This window comes from Epinephelus lanceolatus, chromosome 14 (genome assembly GCF_041903045.1).
Source record: "Epinephelus lanceolatus isolate andai-2023 chromosome 14, ASM4190304v1, whole genome shotgun sequence".
NCBI classification, from domain to species: domain Eukaryota; kingdom Metazoa; phylum Chordata; class Actinopteri; order Perciformes; family Serranidae; genus Epinephelus; species Epinephelus lanceolatus.
Genome location: NC_135747.1, coordinates 28,405,356 through 28,417,149, shown reverse-complemented (window position 1 = coordinate 28,417,149; position 11,794 = coordinate 28,405,356). Strand labels below are relative to the sequence as shown.

The following is an 11,794-nucleotide window of genomic DNA, read 5'->3' as shown; positions in this document are numbered from 1 at the left end:
CAGCTCATCACTCCATAAGGCTGATTTTCTCTTTTGACACCCAATGTCTCAGCACCTCTGTTCCCTGTGATGAGAGCTAGTTTCACCCGGGAACATACTTTTGAGGTCAGGTTAGTCTCCATTGGTAAGATGCTCAGTATACATAATGCTAGATCCCAAGTAAGGTCTGAGCAGAAGTTTCATTTCACGTTATATAATGTGCTCACTTTAATCTTTTATTGAACAAGCGATTCATCAAAACAGTATCAAAGATTTTACAAAGCTTCAAAAGCACCATTCAGTGTGTGCAGACACCCGTTCAATTCACATTACTTGAATTTATACAACCAAAGAATACACAGTTATGAGATCAACATGCAAACATGTAATTAAAAATATATATATGTATATATATATATATATATATAACACAAATATATTCATATAAAACAACATCTCTTTGTCTAAATATAAATGAAAGGCAAAAGGATACAGTCTGTACAGTATGTTTCATACTCAGTGCTGGTGAGTAAGTTAGTTGCCTATAGGTGGCATAAGAGAGCTAATACTTGGAGTGTGAACGTGGCACCTAAAGTCTAAAGAGGTGGAAAGAAAGATTTAAAAACAAGATTTTGACACACAAGGAAAATATAATATGAAACACAAGTTACAGCATTTGAAAGAGCCAAGTCAAATCCTACATTTACAGTACTGTACGTTTGTAGTATCAACACATAAATGCCAGTGTTTATAGTCTTTTGTTTTTGCTGAACAGTTGAAGATCTGTCCGTCCCAGAAAGCAGTGAAACAAGACGATGGTCGAGTAACTTTCCAGTGTGTTGAACAATAAGTGTTCACTTCAGATCGTGGTTGGTTTGGAGTCAAAGCGTGCGAGTGTTTCAGCCTCAGATCATGAAGGAGTGAGTTTGTTTGTAGTGCTTGATCTGTGGAGAGCAGAGAGACATACAATGAATCATTTCCTTTAATTAGCCGGGGACCAGTGTTATCAGCAACTTATCAACAGAATTTAATGGCAAGCCAGCGAGCAAAACAAGCCCCGGCACGATAACAATCCCTCTGATCACTCACGTTGCGGACGGGCGGAGGAGGAGGGGGAGGAGGGCTGTAGGACTTGGTGCTGAAAGACAAAAGGGTGGCCGTTCAGTATGAGCTCATTACGAGCCAATAACATGCAGCTACAGGCAAAGCAAGAGTCGGACTGACAAGTGAATTCTTCTCACCTTTTAGTTTTCTTGTCCTCTGTTCAAAGACAAAGAAGAAAAGTCAGTGTTAAAATACCAAAGAAGTTGTACATGTGTCTCTTTATCTGTTGGCATTGCTGTGTAGTAATTAGTACATTTACTCAAGTATGCATTAAGACTCTTGTCTCTGTCCACCTGATGAATGCAAGTCCAATATTCAATCTCTTCTCGCTCTCCTGAGGGGAATGTTTGTCTCTTTAGCAGCTAAATGCTCCACTATGTTCAGCAGCTAGTCCCTAATGTTGTCTGTCTGCTGTTTGGTGCTGAGCAGGTTGTGTACAGTGGATTTATCAGAGCTTTCTTACTGGATGAGAACAGTTGACTGAACCAGAACAGTTAGAGCTGAGGGAAACTCCAGTGATGGATGATCATTACTGGACATTTAAAAAAACTCAACAGCAATGTCTCTTTCCAGAAATCATGACCTGCTTACTCAAGATAATCCACAGACCTTGTTGTGAGCAGTTTTATGCAGGGCAGTAGCCACCATATATATTGAGGGGGAAATTTTGATGTCGTGAATGGTTATTGTTTTGCAAAGAAGAAATGTATCTCATGTGTTAGTGAATTTGTACATATTTTACTATAGAATTTCAAAGGCAGGAAGTAAGGGTGTATGTTTGTGGGGGTGGGGGGACGTGCAGATTTGGTCCCCCCCAATGTTGACTCCATGGCTACAGCCTTGGTTTCATGTGGGAACTATTTTCTTTCTACCACACTACACCCGCCAACCATATAACTGCGCAGAAGAAGTATGAAATCCACTGCTAGCTCATCTACCACCACTGAGCTAGCTGATGTTTCAGCTCAGCCAAGAGACAGATTAATGTTTACATTTCCTGCTGTCATGAGCGAGAGCCTCTCGTCCATGAGTAGATGCACGCATCTGTCTGTGCAGTGATACGGTTGGTGGGTTCCTGATTAAACTGCTCACAACAAGGTCTGTGGATTATCTTGAGTAACCAGGTCATGATTTCTGAAAAGAGACATTGCTGTTGAGTTTCTATAATGTCTTTTTTTTTTTTTTTAATAATTTTTTTTTAAAAAAAGGTGGCCTCTAGTTTCATTTTATTGGAGAGAATGCACAGACATCTCTGTGTACAACAACTCCAACACTCAACAACTCACACCAAAACAATCTAGACCAGGGGTGTCAAACACACGGCCCAGGGGGCAGAAGCAACCCACCAAACGGTCCAATCAGGCCCACTGGATGACTTTGCATATCTAATGGTAATACACTTGTGAAGGCTAAGAGATATCAGGTTTTAGAAGCAAGTTTAACAGTGAGTAACTTTCTTCATGCTGCCTCAGAGGTTTTTCCCACCATGAGCAAAATGAAGTTCTCTGAAATAGCAATGCATACTTATTGTGGTCATATTTTAAAGATATTGAACACTGTGCAAAATATTGTTGATCAACAGCTTCAGCACAAAATAATCTGTATTTGTCTTGTGTCTTAAAACAATATTGGTGGAACCCCGTTGCTACACAGGAGAGGAAATGTATAGAAAAATGAACATGTGATGACAGCGAGTAATAGACTCAGTGTGGACTAGTCCGGCCCACCTGCAATCAAATCGAACTGTATGTGGCCCGTGGACTAACTTTGACACCCCTGACCTAGACTGATAAATAGCACTACATGTGAGAGGAAAAATATGTATTTTTGATTGGGGGGTGAACTGTCCCTTTAAGTCCCTTTAAGTAAAGGATCTGAATACACAGGCCAACACTCTCTCCAGCATTCACTGTGTTTCTCACTTAATATTTGAGATTTTTGCATGGAGGCTTATACTTAAGCCAAACACATAATCTAATGCGTTCTTTAACAGAGTTGAAAAACCTGACAGGTTTCTTAAAATAACATTAGGCCTGTATTTGTATCGATGTCATGTCTGTAGTCCTCAAAGACCATTCTGTTATACAAATTAAAAAACATTTCCTCCGGTGTAAAATTAATTTGAATTCTAAAACTGTCTCACAAGATGCGTCTTCATTCAAAGTCAAAACTCTGATTTTCACTGCAGAAGAAGGTCATACTTAAAGTACTGGCAGGATACAAGAAAGGTTGAGATTTATGGAGATGCTTTTAAAAAAAACAACAGGTTTTTACCTCTATTTTTCATACAATGTTTTTCAGATTAAAGTGTATGCAATGCAATCAGCTCAAATGTAAAATCAAAGCTTACATGACAGACAAAAACTGAGGCCTCTCTTTTACACACACTCTCACAGCCACACTACTCACTCTTGCAGCAGCCTCGGCGTCGGCAGACACACACACAGATGCAGCAGAAAAGGACGAGCGCCAGAAAACCTGCAGCGCCTGCTATCAGAATCGTCAGATTCACAGGATCTAGACAAAGGGAAAGAGAGGATTTCCTCAGTCTCTGATGTTCACATGTCATGCTCCACCTCAACAAAGACGAGTTGTACCAAAACTACTTACACTCAAGAACTTTGAGTTGTTTGGCCACACAGCTTTTGGGCGCCCCAACGCTGTTGGAGGACTCACAGCGGTACATCCCTGCGTCTGTTTTGGACACGCTCCTAAACTTCTGCTCCAGACAAAGACAAGGTGAGAGCTGAGTTACAGAGATCAGCAGCAGTGTGCCTGCACATGTTTATATCTCTTTAAAGACTCCTGAGTGCATTTAAAGGAACAGAGTAAGATTTAAGGGGATATAGCTGTGGCTGACACGTCTCCAGTTGGCTGACATGAAAACATAAATGATCCCATCTAGAGCCAGTGTTTGGTTTGTCTGTTCTGGGCTACTGTAGAAACATGGCGGTGCAAAATGGTATCTCCATAGAGGAGGACCTGCTTCCTATGTAGATATAAACAGCTCATTCTTAGGTAACAGAAACACAAAAATTCTTACTTTCAGGTGTTTATACACTAAAGAAAACACACTTGTTATATTTCATTTCTACCAATATATCCCCCTAACTGGACACACTGGACCTTTAAGTGTAATTTAGTGTGTACTCACCAGTGTGCCCTTGTTTGTGTCGACGCTGTATGGAGTATCTAATGAGGTCGTCAGAGCCCTGTTGTCTTTGTACCAGCGGTAGGTAGCAGGAGGCACACTGAGTTTGTCCTTACAGTGCAGCTCCAGGCCAGAGCCCACAAACACAGAGCTCGGCACCTCACAGGATGGGATGTGCGGAGGCACTACGGAGGCAGAAAGGAAAAGAGTTTAAGTTACAGAAAAATATATGCTAAAATATAGGATTTGTAATTTCTGGGAATACAAGTCCACCTGAAAACAGTTTGCTGATGCATTTTGTTGTCTAATGATCAATTTAATTTAATGCATCCAGTACTGTTTTAATGTTTATTGGAAACAGTTTTAAGTCTACACTGTTCATATCAGAATATAAAGTACTACCAGCAGAAAAATTACAAAAAGAAATGTCACTCTTGAATTTATTTGACAATTTAAAGGAGGAGTAGGCTCTCCCATCCAAGTACTGACCCGGCCCAATTTGCTTAGCTTCCCAGATCGGATGAGATTGAGTGTATTCAGGGTAAGCGAGGGGTGGGCGATGTAATATTACAGTATGTTACATAATCAATAAATATCACGATCCAAACAATTTATGAACAAAACAAAGTGGAAATTCTTCTTTTAGACTAATCTAGCAAGTTTAATATTTCACGGATTAGAAAAATCATCATGCTAATGCAAGAATCATTTTTTAAAGTCTAATATTGCCATAAAGCAGACCTGATCATCATCAACAAAAACTGAACAGTTCTTTACAGCTTTGTATATCTCCACAGAATCTGAAATTTGATTTTGATCTTGTAACTAAATCCTGCCCACATACACTCAAAACTACAGCAGCTAAAGAGGTATTATCACTAACTTTTTAAATGAAGCATTCAGGGTTCCAACATGCTTTTCTGGACAAAACTAAGCAAGTATTCATCCTCATGTATGGACATTTATATATTCCAAAAAAAGAGAATGATTTCCCATCATACCGAGCACATTGAGGGTCACAGTAGCCTCTCCGAGGTTGACATGGTCCTCGCTGGCAGTCACCTCACAGCGGTATTCTCCTGAGTCTTTCTGAGTAACGGAGTGTATCGTCAGTGTTGCTCCTTCTATCTTTGCCCGTCCTGCATAAGACCCTGTTAGTGGAAGGTGACAGAGGATGGATAAAGCTTAACTAAATAAGAATAAATCAAAAAGGTGACTATGAAGAGATGATGGGGAGAAAGGTGGCAGCATATCAGCCACTTCAGTTCAGAAAAGTCAAAGGAATTCATGCAGTGAGAAGATCTGTGACTCACCAGTAAACTTGTGATTAAAGTACACAAACGTCACCCCCTTTCCTTTCTTCTTCCACTCGATTCGAGGGTTCTGATCTTTCTCCGTCCTGAACTCGCAGGTGAGTACAGCATCTGGAAGTGGATAGTTAATATATATATACACACTGTTGTTTTTGCAGGTAATTTTTCTCATTATCTGATGCTAAGTTTGTTGCGTTTCTGTCACAGCTGTGTCCTCATGAAAACTGTTCAGCAGTAAGTAACACTGGAGGTGTTGATAAGGTTTAAGGAACAACTCCTCTGTACAGTGACTGCCATAGGTGTAGATTTCAGGGGCAACTCAGGGGACACATCCCTCTTAATATTTAGAACATGTGCATCCCCCCCTCCACCACTAAAAACCAACACATTCTCACTATGATCTCGTCACATGTCTACGTTTGATCATGGACCTTCCATGTCCAGATACGACGTGGAAGGTACCCTGGGTGTGTTGGTTGTTAACATTCTGGGCCACTGTGTCAGTTTCTGCCTGTTACATGCATTGTCATCTTTCAAAATAAACTTCCTTTTTCACTGGAAATTTACAGTTTACATACAGTCTCTTTCAAAATAAATGCACTAGGTCAGTACAACAATGCCAACTGACGTTTTTTTTCTCCAACATCAAACACACATGGTTAGGTTTAGGGAAAAAGAACAGGGTTTGGCTTTAGAATCCTACAGGACACGAACACCACTCTCCTGGGTGAAAGTCTGTGTTTGTTTGACCCATGCACCACCCCCACACCTGCCCCACTCAGACTTTCCCCACCTTATTTTGTTCTTGTCCCGCTGTCTTTCCTCCTGATGCCTCCAGCTGCTGTTAAATTATAATGGCAACCAGCCGTGTATCATGCAGACGTTTAAAGACAGTGTCTGACGCCGCAAGTCACTGCCCAAGCACCGGATTTCGACAACTTAGGAGTGAGACCGGGTTGAAACATGAAGTACTAAAGGACTTTCATTTTGAAAAATGTTAAGACATTTACACCATAAACCGATGCATAAAAAAGTGCTCCGAACCCTGCCAAACTTGCGCCCTTGGTGACTGCTGCCAGCACCCCCATCTGTTTTTCATTTATTTATCTATTATTTTGACTTGTTTTGGAATGACAAGCAAAACCAAAAAGCAGATATCTGATGTAATATCTCATTTCCTGTCTCATCTCTGCTGAAAAATTGTTACTAAATGTGCACATTAATCACTCCTTCGCTGCTCCTTCTTAATACATAAATTAATAAAGCTGTTATCTAATGTTACTGTTCAGATGCACAAATTCATAATGAGAATGTCAACTTCTTTTTAATAGTTATATTTACACACAAGTTTGTAATCAGAGGTTGTTTTTTTATTCCCATCACTTGAACCTTGATTGCAAAATAAAGTTGAAAATATGGTTTAAATTAGTGAAGGAGGTATGCTGAAGCTAAAATGCGGTGTTAAGTCGCGCTTTAATTAAAGTGAATCAAACCATTAAAGATAAGACAAAATATTTGAGATCAAAAACTTAAATCACATGAGACAATTTTGTTCTTTAAAGTTGTGGTCATTTTAAAAGATGACTAAATGACACTGCACAGTCTCACCTGTGTGCTCGTGGACCTCCACTTTAGGTTTACTGCTGCTCACTGACACTGACAGACAGACAGGACCTGCAGGGGGAGAGGATCAATCAGTTAATACACTTTTATCTTTTATCCAACTTCTGCTCACATTATTAAACAGAACAAGAATTACATCTCGCTGTATTTGACTTATCAAATATATTAATAGTTTCTGGCCATGTTGGAGCTTTATGGACTCCAGTGTAATCAGAGGGACCAGAAAAGAAACACACAGACGCGTAAACAGGATAAAACAGCCTGAGAATGAGTCACAGCCTGCACATACCAGACATGGATTCAAAGCAGACAGAAAAAGAAAAAGTACAAAATTAATTTCCCACCACAGAATATGTGCATATTTGCTTTCTTTCTGTGTGTATGTGCGCACAATCACACAGACATATAGAGCGTCTGGCTACATCCTGGTGGTGCCAGGAGCGGTGGTGTGTAGGAATGCAGGTGATGGATGACTCTCCGACAAGCTGCTTTATCCTGACCCTATCCCGATAACTTCTTTTAGTGATCTGTCCCTTTGGCCTGTGCACGCCCGCGCGCACACACACACACACACACACACACACACACACACACACTCACTCAAACCTACATTCCCCAACAAAAATGCACACATATTTAACATATTTAAAATGATAACACACCCAAAATCTTTTGATTTCAGTGACTGTAGTCCGCTTAAATTCATGCCTATCAAATGGATTTCAATGGCGAATTTTCACATAATTACAAAATATTTCTGTGCTTTGTGAAAATCGGCCATAAATCTACTGTAACTAAATGCTGCTCCCTGCGAAGGACAAAGCTACTTTTAACAAGACGACAGGCAGCAAATGACAGTAACAAGATTAATTCTCTGCATGGAATCCCTTCAGGAGTTTGACAAATATACATCTTGTTTGGTATTATGAAGAGAATATCTGGGAGCGGTGAGTGTGTGTGTGTTTCTGCTGCACACATGCATGGAAAGCATGCTTTTCTTGCGCAGACAAAGCAGCTCTTTGTGACAGTAACCTTACCCTGCTCAGCTGGCACCACACACACACACACACACACAGATATCTGTGCTGCACACTTGTGAGGATCTACACTGATTGAACCTTTAACCCTCTGCCAAACCTAAACAGCAGACATGAATCTTTGCCACGAACTAACCTGCAGTATGTCAACGGAAAACCTGTTTGAATGTGCATATTGTCACTGATGTTTTAAATGAAGTGAATCTGGGCTTAAAATCTATTTTAAATTCAGTATGACTGTCATTACCATGTACTGGACACTAATGAAGACACATTTCTTCCGCCTTGTCCTTACAGAGGATAAGGATTTCAATCTTTTCATCTCTGTGAGGAGATTCAGTCCTCGCAATTAAATACAAGAAAGATCTAAACCAACGTCAAAGCTGCAATTATCAACATAACGCATGTTGTTTGGAGAGCAGCCTCTGCCCCTTAGAAATCCCACTGCAACTTCAAATGCATTTTTTCCAGATAGCAAGTGGTCGTTTTCATCTCGGTCCAAACAACAGGGTCAGTCGGGGGCCATCTTCAAACTGAAAACATTGGGATCTCAGACTCCTCCGCGGGGCCACGAGATGCGTTTCATCAGCCCCGTGGATTTCCGGTTCAAACAGCATCAGAGCGGGTTCAATGTAAACACAAAGCTGAGTCACAACCACTCCCTGCACAATCTCAGGCTCTGATGCAGTCCCTGAATGCATCACACCTCCTCCGCTTAAACTCAGTCGCACAAACTAAAGATCAATAAAACATAAACTAAAAAACACACAAGCCTGCTTCATGTAGAGTTATTAAAATATAAATGTGGCTAATTTGTTGCACAAGGCCAAACACACCACTGTAAAAAGGCATTTTTCTTTAATTGGGGAGTCAGTTATTCAAAAACATGTAATTATCCTGCATTTTTAAGGAAATTTACAAACAATCTCTGGGAGAAATTGAGTTTAAGAAAAGGGGAAGGGTTGTTTCTCTTTTCTTTTTGTTACGAAGAAGAACTTTGGGAATTATTTTATCTTAATTTTCTTCTGCTGATTAGTTAAAGTCATAAAACAAATGATGAAAATCTTTTGGTATTAGGGTTAATTTTGAAGGTTATTGAGCACCCTCCTAATTTATTTATCCTTTGCCTCTTATCAATGGTGAACCAAGTTGTATTAAGATATTTTGGGGCAACACATTCTCACTCCGACCTCGTCACATATTGATGTTTCCACGTCCAGATACGACGTGCAAGGTACCCTGGGTGCGTTGGTTGTTGACGCTCTGGGACGCCGTGTCAAGTGCTGCCTGTTACATGCATTGTCTTCTTTCAAAATACACTTCTGTTTTCAGCACACACACACTATATTGGTACGCCGCCAATTGACGTTTTTTTCCTTCAACAGCAAACACACATGATTAGGTTTAGGAAAAAAAACAACATGGTTTGGCTTTAGAATCTTCTGAGACGTGAACACTGCCCTCTCGGGTGAAAGTCATGGTTTGTTGAACGCATCCACTCCACTTGGACTTTTACCACCTTAACTTTCGTCCTTGTCCCGTTTTCCCCTGACGCAACCTGGCACCGATGAACTATAACGGCATCCTGCCACGTATCATTCTGACGTTAAGAGACACCTTTTTTCAATGGTTTCTGATGCTGCACTGCCCAGGTGCCACATTTTGACAACTTCAGAGTGAGCCTGGACTCTTCGAGGTGTATTGCAATCTTTTTTTTCCACAAAGAGGAGGGTCCAAGTGAATTGTTAACATTATGGATGTATGTTTTTTAAAAAGTGAAAAATTAAGTTGAACCCCCCTCCCTACACAATTAATTTCCATACAGTCCCTAACTCTTTCCTTTGGCATAGGATTTACATTTACTCCTTTTCTTCTACGCAAACCTGTAGAAACTTTACTTTTTTTCTCTTTAATTTTACTGAGATCGAGAAAAAATTTCAGTGAAATAAAATATCTGAGACATCAGAATCCCAACTTGTGCAAATATAGGAAAATATCATAGGAGCATCCTGTTAAAACACACCACAAACTGCACATCATAAACTGGCCTCTTGCTCTGAAAACTTCATCCATATATCTAGTAGCCTATTGCAGCTTATTTTTATGTTAATAACTTAAGCAAATTGTTTCATAAAGTTTCTAAAACCAGGGAAAAAAATAACTCACTGAGCATCAGAGTGATGAGAAGAGGCAGCGCCAACATCTTCACGGTGTTCATGTCCAGGCACGCTGAGTTGAGGTCCGTCCTGAGGTCTGTGTGTGTGTGTGGGTGGGTGGGTGTGTGTCCGCTCAGTTTTACTCCAAACTCTGCAGCTTCTTCAAGTTTCATCTGCGGCACGCGCGCACTCTCGCGTTTCCTGGACAACTGGCGAGGGGCGCGCGCTGGGGTGAGACTACAGCGGACTCTCAGCAGGCAGAGCAAGCAGGAAACATGAGCCCGTTTTATTTTGACTCGGGTGTTTTCTCTGATCTGCCATGTCAGTATATAGTCTCATTAAAACAGTGTTCAAATGCCTCTAATATTACTTAGTTCATTTATTTATTTATTTGGACATTGTAAACCTTAAAAATGTCACAATAAAGTCAAACACATATTTACATTGTGTGCAAACAGACCAAAGATGCAGGGCTCCTGGTGTAAATTCAGCATCACACAAGCATTTAACTGGAGGTGTAGCGTAACTAAGTTCATTTATTTAGTGTAACAGACATTTTTTAATTTCAATATATTTTAAATTCACGTTCAGAAACACTGAGATGACCTGAAAGAAGTCGCTCATAGTGATAAACCTACAGAGAATTATCACCTGAATCTGCAGCTTCCTTCGGCTTCACAGAGCTTTATAAAGAGTCTCAGCTCATTGTTTCTTTGTCCAACCACAACTTAAATGTTTTGATGTGTTGATTTATTCTCTTGTTTTTAAAAAAGAAACTCTAAAACCATGCTACACGCTTAGCAGCAAGACGCCTCACACAGTTAGCCACAAGCTGGTGAAACTAGTGAAGCATTTAGCAGCTCAAGAGACAGATATTTCCTTCAGGAGTTGGTGGAGACCAAAAACAGAGCTAAAACAGAGTCAATATTGGACTTACATTCATCAGGTGGACAGACTCTACTCCACATGAAGTCATAAAGTTGCGTCATGACTGCTCGGTGAGTAAATTAGCAACTGTTTGCTAACAACTTGTTTGTGCTGCCGCCAAGAGGCCAAAGAGAAAAAAAAATCAGTGATTAAAAATAAAATCAAGAACAATTTTTTAGGTACTTGTACTTTACTTAACTCAAATCGACAGAAAAATTGTTGGCATTATAGGTTTTTGCAAACAACGGATATTTAACATTTGTAGTTTTTTTGTAGCGGACACATTGAAATTTGGAAAAGATCATGTTGTGGCTTAAAACACTCAGGTCTTGTGGCTGAAAAAGCAGGGATGGGTCAGTGAAAGACAGTTCTGGACAACCAGCGCCATCAAACAGTGGTCTCCAACTTGGTAAACCACACTCAATTTCCATCGCTCAAACACATCTGGCAAACGGCAAAATTTCTCAGTAACAGACACCCTGGTGCCACAAATGGTGCTGAGAA

The 11,794-nt window shown here is 40.3% G+C and overlaps 1 protein-coding gene across 1 annotated transcript; it reads right to left on the bottom strand.

The window, feature by feature from the left end:
- Positions 1-202: 202 nt before the first annotated feature.
- jam2b (junctional adhesion molecule 2b) lies at positions 203-10,565 on the bottom strand. The gene is made up of 10 exons (XM_033618004.2): positions 10,374-10,565; positions 7,156-7,221; positions 5,548-5,658; positions 5,236-5,385; positions 4,238-4,419; positions 3,694-3,802; positions 3,493-3,600; positions 1,221-1,239; positions 1,069-1,117; positions 203-923 (listed from the first exon to the last, which is right to left on the bottom strand). The coding sequence occupies exons 1-10, from the start codon at positions 10,534-10,536 to the stop codon at positions 885-887; spliced, it is 996 nt and encodes a 331-aa protein (XP_033473895.2). The 5' UTR covers positions 10,537-10,565; the 3' UTR covers positions 203-884.
- Between the last annotated feature and the right edge of the window lie 1,229 nt (positions 10,566-11,794).

Bases quoted from the DNA above. Each gene is read 5' to 3' on its own strand.
- jam2b (XM_033618004.2), bottom strand. From the start codon at position 10,536: ATGAAACTTGAAGAAGCTGCAGAGTTTGGAGTAAAACTGAGCGGACAC. The intron at 7,222-10,373 runs GTGAGTTATTTT...CTCCCCCTGCAG, and splicing joins TCTCATCACTCTGATGCTCA to GTCCTGTCTGTCTGTCAGTG. The intron at 3,601-3,693 runs GTAAGTAGTTTT...CCCTTTGTCTAG, and splicing joins ACAACTCAAAGTTCTTGAGT to ATCCTGTGAATCTGACGATT.